Below are 14966 nucleotides of genomic sequence, written 5' to 3' on the forward strand. Positions count from 1 at the left end.
AGTAAAGGTGCCAGGAGCGGCACTGTAGTGGATAGGGGAACCATCATTGAGGAGACACAAATCGGAGTTTGTAATAAGTTGTTCAGTAAGGAGACCACTACCTATTGAAGTGGCACTCCCCCACGTGAGATGGTGAGCACTAAAGTCCCAGAGGAGGAGAAATAAGAGTGGGAGTTGCTATATTAAGATAGACAGTTCAACATAAGAAAGTGGCCTACCTGGAGTGAGGCAGACACTGCAAATGGTGATTGACACAGTACTCTTGAAGAACTACACAGAACACAAGGTAGGAGGAAACATGACACTGTATTTCCGGTGGGTGACAATAGTATCCATCTCAATTCCACTGGATTATCGTGTGGCGAGAGTCCAGGTTAAACATACAGAAGCCGAGAGCAGATCATGTCACTCGCTCAGTGGTCATCACCGACAAGGAGGGAGGGGGGGGGGGGGGGGTGGACATCCATAAATAAGATGTTGGACTCAGGTTGCGAGGAGAGAGATGGCACCTCCAGGGGCACTGGGGAGGCTTTGTCCTGAAACCCAAAAGAGTGCGCAACCGTGGGGCGCACCGATGGTGCATCTCGTAGCCAAGTGGTGATAGGAGTCTTCTGGCCTGAGAGACGCTGGGGAGAAGGGTCCCAGGAGGGAGCCCAATCACTGGCAGGTGCCAAAGACGGGGGGCACTTCTTTGGCCAGGGAGGGGGAGTGGCTCCTGGTCAGGAGGAAATAGGAACTGCAGAGGAGGGGAAGGAGAAAAGGGGATGAGGCTGGTGTAAGGAAAAGTTAGGGGAGGGGAAAGGATGTAACAGAGGTAAAAGTTGAAGAAAGTGACCCCGGATGGAGTGTCTCATTTTTGGCGAGCCTCAGCATAAGACAGGCGATCAAGCGACTTGCGTCTCATATCTTCTATTCTCTCTTGTAAGCTAGGCAATCTGGCAAGTGAGGAGAGTGGTAGTAATGACTATTGACACACACACAGGTGGCGGAACACAGATGCATCCCTCATGGAGTGGGTGTCCACAGTCACCACACAGAGGGTCCGCCATACAGCAGGAAGACATATGCCCAAAACACAAACACCAAAAGCACCTCACAGATGGTGAGACATACGGCTTCATGTCACATCTGTAGCACATAACATTGACCTTCTCTGGAAGAGTATCCCCCCTCAAAAGCCAGAATGAAGGTGCCAGTATCAGAGCAGTTGTCTTTATGACCCTTCTGCACTCATTGAACAAAATGAATGCTGCGTCACTCCAGATTAGCCCGGATGCAGGATGAGACCCCTATGAAAAGTCACTCCCTGGACCACATTCAAAGACTGGTGAGGGGTAATAGTCACTGAGACATTGCCAAGACAATCACAATCACGAAGAGCTGCCAATTGGGCAGCTGAAGAAACTTTGAACAACAGGGTGACCAACAGCATATTACTGAGAGACTCCACTTCACTAAACTTGTCCTTGACATTCTCAACAAAAGACAATAGCTTTGTGGCAGTAAATGTGTACCCGCCCATCCTAGTACAGATGAGGTAGTGGGGAAGTGTTTAGTCCCAAGATGGCAAGCCTGGCCCTCCTCCCAGGGTGTAGCCGGGGAAGGGAAGGCTGCCAGGTCATATGATGCTGCATTCAATGATCCTTCACCATTTGAAGAGACGGACATTTGAGAACAACCAGATTTTTGCAGCTTGATATGCTTCATGCACCAAGCATCTGCCCTGATACCACCCACTCCAATCAGGGGCTCTCCCCATGGGCGCCACTCAGCCACAGTACGGAAAGACAGGCAGCCACTCCTTGGGGCATACAGGGGGAGGGAACAGCTCAGGTATCACTACCACGATTCCTGTGTTGTGAAGGAGTCAGCCAGATGGGTATGTAACAGCCCCACCACACGAACTGGCTACACATGCTGAAGACCTAGCAGAGTAGAGAAGGGCTACGATGGGGAAGGAAGGGGGGAGAGGAATCCACACCATAGACACTGGGGAGGGAGTTCTTCCCAAAATGGCTCACACTAAAAGCAGAAAATTTAGAAACAAAGGTCAAACCTCAAGTGGGGATGTGAACACCATAAACGATGAAAGAGAACAGGCAGGAGGAACAAAACTGCAAGAAATACATGGAACCAGGTGGGTAGCCAGGTCGACATAAATCAGAACACCAATAGAGGGGAAGCAGGGGACAGGGGGAAAGGAGTGAGGATAGAGAGGGAGGGGTAGAGTGAAGGAAATGCAGCTAGGGAAGGAAGACTGGGCTGCAATAGCTCAGTACCCCGTGTGCACCATGCATGAACTCACAAAATAACTGTGAGCCCCCTAGCCCCCTGGGGAGGGAGGGGAGGGGGCTGATGGGGGTGGGGAGTGGGACCTGAAATTTTTCAGCATCTTTTAGAACAGCTGGGAGCTTCTGAGCCTGGCTGCATCAGTTACCTCAATGATACTGTTATTTCGGCTTCTCCTACCAACAACCACGTTAGCAATCTCCAAGCGTTGTTTTCTGTTTTGTAGACTTTCAAGTCTCAAGTACAATCTTACAAAATCTCAATTTATTCAGCCATCAATTGAGTACCTAGATTTTGATGTTTGTTGAACAAGGATCAGTCCTTGTGTCACTATGTTGACACAATCGCAGCTTTGCTGCGGCAGACCTCCGTTAAGGAACTGCAGGTGTTTCTAGGTGACGTTGCGTACTACCATAAGTTTTCACCAGATGCTTTCACTGTTGCTCAGCCTATGCATGTGGTTTTGCACAAATATCTGCCCTTTTTCTGGTGCCCTACTTGTGACCCAGCCTTCGTTTGCTTAAATCTAAGCTTCAATCTGCCCCATGTCTGGCCACTTTTCAGTCAGGTCAGCATCTTGTGTTGGCTCTCAGCACAGTCTTGGCACAATGTTGGCGCACAAATACGTAGATGGGTCTGAACGACCCACTGCTTATGCTTCTGAGACTTTAACTCCTGCTCAGCAGTGGTGTTCTCAGATCGGAAAGGAGTCTTTAGGGACTGTGTTAGCTCTCAAGAAATTTCACAGCTTGTTGTATGGTTCTAAGTTCCATTTAATCAAGGATCACAAGCTAATGGTTGTTCTTTTTAACCCTTTGGCTTCCATGTCAGACAAGGCAGCAAAGGGCTCTCTTCCTCTCCCATTATTATTAGATCCATTACCGGCCGACAATGGGACATGCCAACACCAATGCCCTATCTTGCCTTTCAATCAGCGTTCGATCAGGACAAGTTGCTTTGTTTTTATTTAGATACTGAGAGCCAGAATGCAGTCAACAGTTTTCTTTCACTAGTGCCACAATAGCATCAGCTGTTGCCATGGACCTGTACTTAGTCAGGTACTCTCTTTTGTGCAGCACGGTTGGCCGGAAAAACCCCCAGGCCGTGCTTAGATCCCTTTTGTAATTACTTCTCCCTCCAGCACCACCTTTCTGTGTTCGATGGGGTTCTTTTTTTAGCAACAGAGGACACTGCTCCCTGGGTTGTGATTGCTGCTTCCTCATGCAGTAGTGTACTGTACTGCAGCTTCTGCATGTCAGTCATTGGAGGACCTCTTGCACCAAAGCTTTGGCCTGATGGCATGTGTATTGGCTGGGCATAGATGAGGACATTATCTTGCTTATCACTGCTTGCATTCACTGTGTTCAGCAACATGCAGCTTTGTAGGTGTCTTTCTCCCCCTGGCTGACTTTGCAATGCCCATGGGAGTGTCTACATGTCTATTTTGCTGGGCCCTTCCTAAATCAGTTTTAGCTCACTGTACTGGATGCCTATTCCAACTTTCCCTATGTAGCCAGTTGTCTGTCCATGTCTGTGGTAGCCAGTATTTTAGCCCTATCTAAGATTTTTGCAGTTGAGGAACTTGCACATTCCACGATTACCAATATTGGCCTCCAGTTTCATTCTCGAGAATTTGCATCTTTTTTTCAGGCTAGTGGTGTTCGCCATCTCACAGCTCCCTCGTTTCATCCTCAATCTGATGTTGAGGCCAAACACATGGGTTGGATATTTAAAACTCAGATGCACAAGTATGTATCTGGTAGGTCTCCTGGAACTGCTTTAGACCATTTTTTGGGTTTGCACTGTTCCACTCCAGTGATGTACAAGAGCCCAGCCACGCTGCTACAGGGGTGCCACCCACAGACCCTCCTTCCTCTGCTGCATGCAACACAACGTCCACTGATGTCACTGGTTCTGGCAAGGTGCACCTGTCTGGGCTCGTGGTTTTGGCCACCAAAAGAACTGGGTTCCTGCCATCATTGAGAGTTGCCGGGGCCGGCGACTGAGCTTTGTCCACACTTCTGAAGGGCGGATGTCCCATCACTTTGACCAGCTGCAGCCATACACAATGGGGTCTGTTCCCATGGGTTCACCACCGCCCTCACCTGCAGCGGGGATTGCTGCCTGGAAGATCACTGTCTGGGATCCCTGCTTCCACCCCCACTCCTCGACTGCCTTTGCTAGTGCTGCCCCCACTGCACCTGACATTGCAGCCGCCGCCACCTACCTTGCTGGGTCCTGTGCGGCTGTCGGCTCTGACAATCCCCACTGACCTCGACAAGAACATCCCTATGGAGATGCCACACACGTTCCTGCTCTATGGCTATCACAAAAGACCGGACAGCATGTCAAATTGTCCCCTCATCACTTCCGCCCCTACTCGCCAGTGCCTGCCCGCCACATGCTGCAGCAGCTGCCATTGTTGGGTGATGAAATGGACATCAGTGCCATCATTGATGTTTTCCATTACTAGTAATCTCAGTGCCTTGTGAAGTCAATGCTTTTTTCTGTACCATGCATTTTTTCTGTGCCAAACCATTTTTCTGTACCATGCTTTTTTCCGCGTCTATTGTTTTTATATATTTATGTGGTTTTCCTACCTCCTAGATGGGAGAAATGACGTACCGTCACTCATGACGCGCATGATTGCATGTCCATACAGTTCACAGATCTGCTTATAAGGGGCACCTGGGTTGGCCCCTGGTGCACTCTAATGAGCCACCGAAGAAACAGTATTATTTAAGCAATCACAAACAAGTGCTCAGCCTACTCTATAACCTATATTACTGTTGTCCATTCAATGTATTCAGCACCCATGCACAACTTTTACTTCATTGTATCTTATGTTGGCTCTATAAAGTACTATGTTCCATACACAATGTTAGTTCTTGCTATAACATGTTCATCCATAGTTAACAGTATATGATGTGAGAAAAGGGCCAGCTGAGTTTGATATAAGCAATGCTTTCTAAAACTGTGCTGATTCATGAACATAAGCTTTTTGGTATCTAGGAAATTTATTATATTAGAACTCAAAATATGTTCTAGAGTTCTTCAGCAAAATGATGTTAAGATAATGGTCTGTAATTTTGTAGATCCATTCTCTCACTCTTCTTATACACAGGAACCACTTGCACTGTTTACCAGTCGCTTGGGATCTTGCACTAGGCATTAGATTTGCAATAAATGCAAGCTAAGTAAAAATTCAATGCCGTGAAGTACTCTTTGTAAAACTGAATTGGAATTCCATCTGAACCTGAAAACTTATTTGTTTTGAGCTTTTTCAGTTGTTTCTCTACACCAGGAATGCATATTACTATACTATCCATATGGGACTCCGTGCAATGGACAAACAACAGATTTATACTTCTCTTTTATTTGTGAGAAATTACTTTTGCTTTTAGAAGTAAAGTCATTGCAGACTTGCTAACATAAATATTGAACTGGATTATATCTGCAGTGTAAAAAACCCAATACAGCACTTACTGCAATAAACTAATGGAAATCTAAGTGGGAATGATAAAACTGAACTCATGCCTTTGTACAGACAGGAGTTCTTGAAGATATCAGATACTATTAGTTATAAAACAATATTTCTATTCCAAACATTTCAAATCAGCTAGCTGCTCCTTGGTTGGCTGTCCACAATTACATCTCAAATGTGAACATTTGCTTTCTATGTAGTTTATCTGGCAACACTCTCATGCAGTCTTGTGTAACACATAGACTAATAAAAAGATTTGTAGTCTTTATACGTCACATTACAGTTTATTGTAGATTCAATGTTGTCATCTTGTGTGTGTGTGTGTGTGTGTGTGTGTGTGTGTGTGTGTGTGTGTGTGTGTGTGTGTGTGTACACGCTAGTGTGGGTACGGGGCCCTCATTGCATGAAGTTTGGAAAATAATTTCTTACCAGAGCATGTTTAGTAGATGAAGAATCACGAAGATCTCGCAAAAAATGCAGTAAAAACGACTTAGCAGTCTTCAGTTTCTGTTCATTTCCATGAAACAACTGGTTGACATCTGCTATCCCATGAAGAGGCGGCACAGATCTTATGAAATTGGATGATGATGGTAAGAATCCAGGAAATAACGATATAACCTCTCGCACATCGATCCCACCACTATCAAACATTTCTCTAGCTTTATCAAACTCAGAGTTAGCAAAATAAATAAATCCACATTTCTGCTCAATTTTCCTTAGCTTCATCTGAAACATTTCCTTTGTCATTCCACTCATGTTAGAATTCTGTGCTAGCTGGAGGGCTTCATTAACTCTTGAATCCTGCAACAACCCCTGAAACAGCAATAAAACATAATTAACCAGAGCAGCAGCAGTATTGCAGCCACAGCTTGGGTGCTCACTGTTCTAATATGAAGGCTGTAGAACACAAACAGAAGTTGAAGTTCCAGGTTATTAATTTTCAGGGGAAACTAGGAAAAATGCAGACGTGGAGTAATGAACTGCATTGAACTATGAATCAAAGGAATTGGTGGGACAAGAGGGGAGAGGATAGGGGGAGTTATGTACATCATACGCAATTATTAAAATATTTTAATAACTATATTCAGTGGCACCTCATGAGTAAACATTCTGAGTGTTCACTAATAAATAAAAATAAATTTGAGAGTGTGAAATTAATACCATATGCTCTATAAAAGTTACACTTATCAACAAATTTATACAATTACAGCCACTGCCAATAACAACAATAATAATAATAATAATATGCATAACTTATCTGACACACGAAGGAATTGTTTCTGTGGAATTTTGTTGTTTTGTGCATAATTAGATACAGTTTAGGCCAGTAATGAAATAATGTGTAAGCGTTTGAAACTTCATTTCACATTTTTGTGTAAGTAACAGTTTTCATGCTTTTCCGTTTTCTCAGACATATGTACCAGGTGTACCAGTATGAAATGAGTTTTTTTGTGAAAATGAAACACCAATTTTGAATTGAAAAGTAAAAACATTTGATTCAAAGCACTGACCATTGCTTTCTATACATTTTGACCACATTTCTGGCAATTTGTGGACACCACGCCAATAGAAATGTTCGTCTTTTGAAGCAAACCAATCAGACACCCAATTTTCGACTTCTTTGTAGGAATCTAAGTGTTTCTCAGCCAATGCGTGTCCCATTGATGAAAACAAATGGTAGTCAGAAGGGGCCAAGTCTGGTGAATACGGCGGGTGGGGTAGCAGCTCCCAGCCAAGTGTTTTGATTGTATCCTGAACCAGTTTTGCTTTGTGTGCAGGTGCATTGTCGTGTAAAAAAATTACTTTGCCATGTCTTCTGGCCCATTCTGGTCTTCTTTCGATCAATGCATAGTTCAAATTGATCATTTGTTCTCTGTAGCGATTAGTATTCACAGTTTCACCTGGTTTTAGAAGCTCATGATACACCACACCTTTCTGATCCCACTAAACACAGAGCATTGTCTTCTTGGGGAATCGCTCTGGTTTTGCAGTCGATATTGATGGTTGTCCCGAATTAACCCACGATTTTTCCCATTTAGGATCCTTAAAATAAATCCATTTTTCATCGCCAGTAACAATTTGATGCAAAATTTACTTTCTTTCATGTCTTTGAAGCAAAATTTGACAAATGGTTTTTCGGTTTTCCATCTGTCTTTCATTCAATTCATGTGGCACCCATTTTCCACACTTTTGGATCTTTCCCATAGCTTTCAAAGGGTCAGGAATTGTTTGTTGTGCAACATTTAGCATTGCTGTCATTTGCTTCTGACTCATCATCTTCATCCAATATTGCTTGCAATTCGGCGGCTTCGAACTTTTATGGTGATCTTCTATGTTCTTCATTTCTTACATCAAAATCATTACTTCTGAACCGTTCAAACCATCTTTTGCAAGTTGCTTCTGATAGAGTACGATCACCATATGCCTCGACAAGCATTCGATGCAACGCTGCAGCACTTTTTTTCAAATGAAAACAAAAACTTAATGCTTTCTGCAAACCATCACTTTCTGGTACAAAATTTGACATTGTTAACACAATGAATACATATGATGATGTTTGTTCCATGACTTGATGTATACTAAATATCTTTGACAGATGTCATACCAACCAAACAAAAAAAAAAAAAAAATTAAGGCTCATTCACAACAAATGTTCTCTATCGACACATTTCATACCGGTACACCTGGTACAAGATTGCTCAGAGAGTATTAGTTCACGAATTTCCTTCTGGGCTGAAAATCATATATTCTTATGTTGCACCCCCACAACTTGTAATAGCTGTACACTTCCTTGTTAAATGTTCACTTGTAGTCACACTTATTTGATTTCGTCACTCTCTCAATCAAAGGATCTATTCTCGGAGGCTCTAGTTCCTTTGCAGCTAATTTTTCCTGGTAATTTATTTTCCTGTTCCCAGGTTGAGATTTTCACTCTGCAGTGCAGTGTGTGCAGATATGAAACTTCCTGGCAGATTAATGCTGTGAGCCGGACCGAGACTCGAACTCGGGGCCTTTGCCTTTCATGGGAAAGAGCTCTAGCGACTGAGCTACCCAAGCATGACTTACAACCTGTCCTCACACCTTTACTTTTCTGTTAGCATTCAAAACAGATTCAACACAGTTCATGTTTACACTGCACGTGAAAGCCGATACCTGCACAGTAACCAACCAACTTCAAATACAAAGTACCTTTTGTGGAAATGATTAAACTCAAGTAGTAATGTCTACCAACATGGTCACTTGTATAGAATACAAATGAGGGGTCAAGATCCATAAAGGCCTAAAGCATACCGTCGTTGATCGCACATTTAAGTAAATTTCAGAGAAACTAGTGATACAGCTTTTTGTGAATTTTCACATATGCAGTGTGGGTCTACAGCACAGATAAACCTGACTCACCATAAGATCAACAGATTTCAGAAGCATAAATAAATGCTATAGTCTCACAATCGACAGTGATGTGCTTTAGACCCTTATGATTCTCAGCACCTCCAATGGATTACTGTATGACAAAATCCATAACTTAACATACTACAACTCATTCAGAAACTCATGAAATAGGTTTACTGTCAGTACAACTTTCACATATACTGAAGTCCGATCTAATTTCTCCACAGTACACAGTGAGTAAATTAGCACATCTGAGGAGTCTGCTAGCAACTAGCAAGATTTATGCTGAGAGAACGGGGATAAAAGTCTGCTGTAGTGTGCTATCACCTGGTGGCACTGACGGAAACTTCCAGTTGAGTGGCAAGGGCCAGTTGTGCATGTAGTGAACCATGGACATTATTTACCAATCAGTATGTATTTGGCCCATAAGGCAATTGTCACGCAAGCTGCACATGTGCAAAAGCTCCTTAAAACATGCACAACTGGAGGTGTGCTCGCAACCCTGTTGCCAAGTTTCACTGAATCTAGAGGAGCAGTACCGCAGTAGTGCCATATCTTTCAGATTGCAGCATCTATGTTACATTTAACAGAACTCAAAGAAAAATAACTAATAAACCCACAAGCTGTCAAAAGTCAGGGTGTTCATGTGCTCTTACACAGCAGCCACCACTGATTATATTTGTTTCGTAACTAAGCAAATGATAAGCTTTATGACAGTCCATCTTAAGCTGTCATTAAACACACAGTAATGGATAACAGAATGAGGCATAAAAACTGAGAGCATTGAATTTACTTACATTGTGCACCTTACAGGGTGCACCTCTCTTGAGAATACTACTGTGTGAATTTATAATATATATTTAATTTTTCATTCTCTACTACACATACAAATTTAAGTGACCAAAAGCAACTGTCACAACAACTATAACCTCATGGTAATGGATATTCCTGAGGCTGAACCCAGAGTGCAAGCATGAGCTCTATCAAGTGCAGCACTGTGCACACTAAGCCACGCACTACACATGTACACTGGAGTATAAAATATGGATAAGAAAGGACAGCATCACTGACAACACATACCTCAAGGGTTCACATGAAGCCTCAATAACAAAGTAGCATGTGAACAAGACATTACCTTTTATAAACTAATCCTTCAATAACTGCTATAGTAAAATATTATTGGAGAACCAGTCCCAAAATTCCAAAAAATTTTTATTGTATAAGTCTGTCAGTGGGACAAGAAACAACATCCAGACATTTTTATACACAACAGGAGCTGAAATATGAAATAGCAAAACAAAATTTGAAATCTGTCTTCAAATGTTCCTTTACACAGTGAACTCAATGTCATGATCATTTAACAGTAATACCGCCAAGATGAGCTACAATGTAATCAGTAAGAACAGTGTCAAGAAACAGTTTAAACTGCCAAATTCAATAAGATCTCATGGTACAATAGAGACCCTGTCAAGTTCTATGGAGAATTCATGACTACATTAGCTTCACTCTTGTTCATGATTTCCTGTGAAATTTCTTTGAGCAAAAGAAAGAAAACTAAGTGTCCATAGTCCTGCAAATGACAAGCTCATTAGAGATGGAGCTGGGGAAGAATGAGATGGAAATTGGCCTTGTTCTTTTCAATGAAACCGTGCCAGCTTTGCCTTAAGGCCCAAGTATTTTTGGAAACATTAAAAAAAGAAAGAAAGAAAAAGAAAACAAATTCAGGTGGCTGGACAAGTATTTTAACCACTGCCATTCTGAATTTGAGTCCAATGTCTCAAAGCTGCAACATCTTGCTCAATCTCTTGAGCAAAGCTATGATTATCATGATTGGAAACACAGGTCAAAGCCATCTAAAAAGTGTTGGGTGGGGACGTTTAGTAATACTGATTCATAGAAACAGCATATTGTGTCACTGCCAGCCATTTATAGTGGAATCCTAGAGCACCTTCTGAGTTAAAATTTATGACCTATCTGGAATGTAACAACTTTTTTCTTGGAAATCAGCACAGGTTCCAAAAATATCAATCACACAGAACTCAACTAACACTCTCAGTGCCACAGGTACAGGAAAAAAGTTGATTCAGTATTACTAGACTTTCAAAAAGCTTTTGGTTCAATACCACATCAACACATTCTAAACAAAACACAACACTGCACCAAAGAAACAGATTGCCACTTATGGTAAAGAAGCCACGGCAAGTTGTAGACAGGCACAACTATAAGATACTTACATATAGCTTTTGGCCACAGCTTTCCATCAGTAAAAGACACACACACACACACACACACACACACACACACACACACACGACCACCAGAGAGCCGGCATAGTTGCCTACAATATCTGGTTTGCCCCATGAAAGTGTAATTGAGGAGGGGGGTGGTTGTTCATTTACACATTAATGACGTATAAAACTGTGTAAGTCCAAATCTCAGACTTTTCATGAATGATGCATTCATCTATGAGGAAGTTCTTTCTACTAAAACTTGCAGTAGCATCCATTTCAATCCTGAAAAAAATAGTATCTGGTACAAAGACTGATAAAAAGAACATAATTTAGGGAAATGCGAAGTTCTGCACTCCACAAAATGTAAAAGCTTGGTATCATTGTGTCATATGTCATTATAATGGAAGACAGATTAATGGATCTCATCTAAGGACAACCATGTCATACAGTATTTGAGAAAAACAGTGTGTAGAAATGTGAAGAGGTATGTATAATCACTTAGGCTCTGTTATAGGCAAAGCAAACAGCATGCTGTAATAAATTGGTACGTTGCCTGGGAAGTGCAGTTTGTCTACAAAAGAGATTTCATTCAGAACACTTGTATGGCCCATACTTAAATATTAGTCAAGAATATGTAACCTATATCAGGTTGGGTTAAGAGAGGACCTTGAGCATATACAAACAAGGGAGGAGCAAACTGTGGGCAGCAGCTTACAACATTTGATGGTCCAAGGAGTTTCTAGTGCCACAGTATCAACCAACTCTGCCTACTGCACCTCTGTCAACAGCTCAATCAGACATGGAATGTTCGGCATTGCCAGTCCCACGTCCGCATGAGTATAACTTGTGCTCCAGGACATATGCAGCAGTTTCCGTGGATGTGGTGGTCTCGAGACACCCTCTCCACTCTCGGCTCTCCAGAGAGAGACCAGCCAGTGGGCTTAAGTGCTGGAACACCAACAGTGCCACCAGTTTGCCTTCCAAAACATCATTCAGTGCACTTCTGGCCTTGTGCGCCCATTTGAGGAGGAATCTGGTATTGTGGCCCACCGATTCTGAAAGCTCGCCAGACAGCACAGAACCAATGACTGCTACATCTGTGCATCAGTGAGCACTAGCCTTGCACAGCAGTGCCAGCTGCAGATACACACTATCTTGCCGGCCAACTGGTGCTCATGGCTGCATTATAAAGCTAGCTGTGCTCATGTGTCATATTGTTTACTCTCTGGATCACTACACCTTAGGTTTTCATTTTTGGTACTTGCTCTGACTAGGTATTCTCCTTGTGCCATCTCCACTGTCCATCTTCCTCTCATTGTCCTCCTATCCACACTTGGCGACTTCTTGTTGTCAGCCCTCGATTGACTGACCTGTTTCTGCTGGTTCTTGAATTTTTCTGCACTATGTCAGACTCTGCTCACAATACCTTCCTCTCCATATTCACAGATTGGTGTGTTACTACAATCCACTTGGTACAGGGTATAAACCGTGAGCTGTTAATAAGTGCATCATACATCGGGTAGGGGAAATGTCACTCAATCCGGGCCACTTCTGATGCTCAGTAATATGCTGTATTACCTGGCAGTCTCTCTATTGACCCAGTCACACTGCAATTCATCCAGCTTCTAGCTTCATAAATGTCTTATCAGTAATATTAGGTCTTGTCATTTCATACACACAAGCATATTGTTCACACCCCAACCAATTCAATGCTGTCCTATAAGGTATCCATCATATAGATCCCAAGAATCACTGTAAACCCTCAAAAGGTGTAGTGCAAAATGCACCAGTAAGCCTGAGAACTTTGCTCCACTAAAATCATCACTGTATTGTTCTGTAGCTCTCCAGTCAAAGATGATGCATCAAGACACTGGCTGCAAAGCTCACAATAGCACTGAAGATAGCTTCGTGATACGACTGTACAACATATAATGGTGATCACCAGTGCCGGGACAGGCAATCTTGTGTGTAATTGTAGCTGATTTATGAGTAACGGGTTTTACAAGTTCCAGAAAGTTGCTTTTTTCATCTAGAAGGATGCCTAGACACCTGCAAACAGTGCTGCATTTTGTAGGGATTCTATCAAGCCCTGGGGAAGGAATTTTGGTGAGAGAAAGTCTTCCCTTCACAAGTATGTATGCGGTTTTATGAACAGCTGCAGTCAGTCCGTTGCCCATGCACAACTGCTGCATCTGACCAATTTTCCTCAAGTCTCGTCCTGGTGTCCACAGACAAAACTACTTCATGCAACACTGCCTTCAACAGTATCTTCCATGTCTAAGAGATGTATTAGGTGTCCAATACTAAGAACCAAGAACAATGGACCACTTTAGAGCCTTGGGGACAGACCTTTGTAATCTTTTTGATTACTTTTCTCTTCCCCGCAAGCCACTGGTCACTATGTCCACTAAAGTAATCAACAAAGCTCTTGTGCAGCCATCTGTGCACATTGCAGGCCACCGAATATTATCAAAAGCACCTGTGATGCCAATCATCAGCACAACTGTATGCTTTGGAATCAAATTTTCTACCACCTGAAGAGCTCTGTTAACTGCACTGTCTATAGACTCCCCTATTCTGAATCTATATTGGCATTCATTCGGACTCAAGAGCTCCATGTATGCCTCCAACCAGTCACAAGGCAGACCATCCTAAGCCTTGGGCAAGACATTTAATAAGCAAATAGATCTACAGTTTTTTGGTGAGGCCAAGTCTTTATCCTTTCCCTTTTTAATCACTACTGCCCTAAATGTTTTCCAGATTGCTGGGATTCTATTACCAATGGCTCATTTACAAATACTGTCAAATAAGGCACTGTCAGTGGACCTATCATCTGCATGACATCTGGGTAGACACCATCTCAACATGGTGTCCTTCCAGTTTTTGTGACAGTTGTATGTGTATTTCAGTATCTGTGTTTGTGTCGTTATCAGGAAGTAGCGCAGTTAGCAAATATTCTCATCCCCTCTACAAAATATAGGCATGACAGTAGGTCCCTTAACCTTTTCAATCAACACCTTATATAGTCTTCTCCAAATTTCAAATTGCAGTTGTCTTCATAGAAGCTTTTCCCAGTGCATTTTATTGATTTCCTGAATCAATGTTTTATAGTGCATCTGAATTGCCTTATATTCATGGAGCTTCACAGTGCAGACATATTGTCATATTGATAAGCTCCTCTTCTTTATCTAGAACATTGCCTCAGCATGGAAAGTTCTGAACAGCATGAAATTGTAGCCTAACTATTTATCTTTTTTTTTTTTTTTTTTTTTGGTTCAAATGGCTCTGAGCATAATGGGACTTAACATCTGAGGTCATCAGTCCCCTAGAACTTAGAATTGCTTAAACCGAACTAACCTACGGACATCACACACATCCATGCCCGAGGCAGGATTTGAACCTGCGACCACAGCAGTCGCACAGTTCAGGACCGAAGCGCCTAGAACTGCTCGGCCACCGCAGCTGGCTTTTTCTTTGGGCTATAAATGTCTTGTACTCTTTTCAGGAGTTCAATTAGTAGCTGCACACCCAAGTCTACATGTAACAGTAGCTATTTCATTGGAAATGCTAAA

The 14966-nt window shown here is 42.6% G+C and overlaps 1 protein-coding gene across 1 annotated transcript in view; it reads right to left on the bottom strand.

Annotated features, from left to right (window-relative positions):
* Window positions 1-14966, bottom strand: part of LOC126470339 (transforming growth factor-beta receptor-associated protein 1-like) — a 176046-nt gene that overhangs the window by 91708 nt on the left and 69372 nt on the right. The window contains exon 8 of the mRNA XM_050098127.1: window positions 6203-6586. Coding sequence (XP_049954084.1) covers window positions 6203-6586 — 384 coding nt within the window. The remainder of the gene's footprint in view (window positions 1-6202; window positions 6587-14966) is intronic.

The sequence above is a fragment of the Schistocerca serialis genome, chromosome 3, assembly GCF_023864345.2.
Source record: "Schistocerca serialis cubense isolate TAMUIC-IGC-003099 chromosome 3, iqSchSeri2.2, whole genome shotgun sequence".
Classification (NCBI taxonomy): domain Eukaryota; kingdom Metazoa; phylum Arthropoda; class Insecta; order Orthoptera; family Acrididae; genus Schistocerca; species Schistocerca serialis.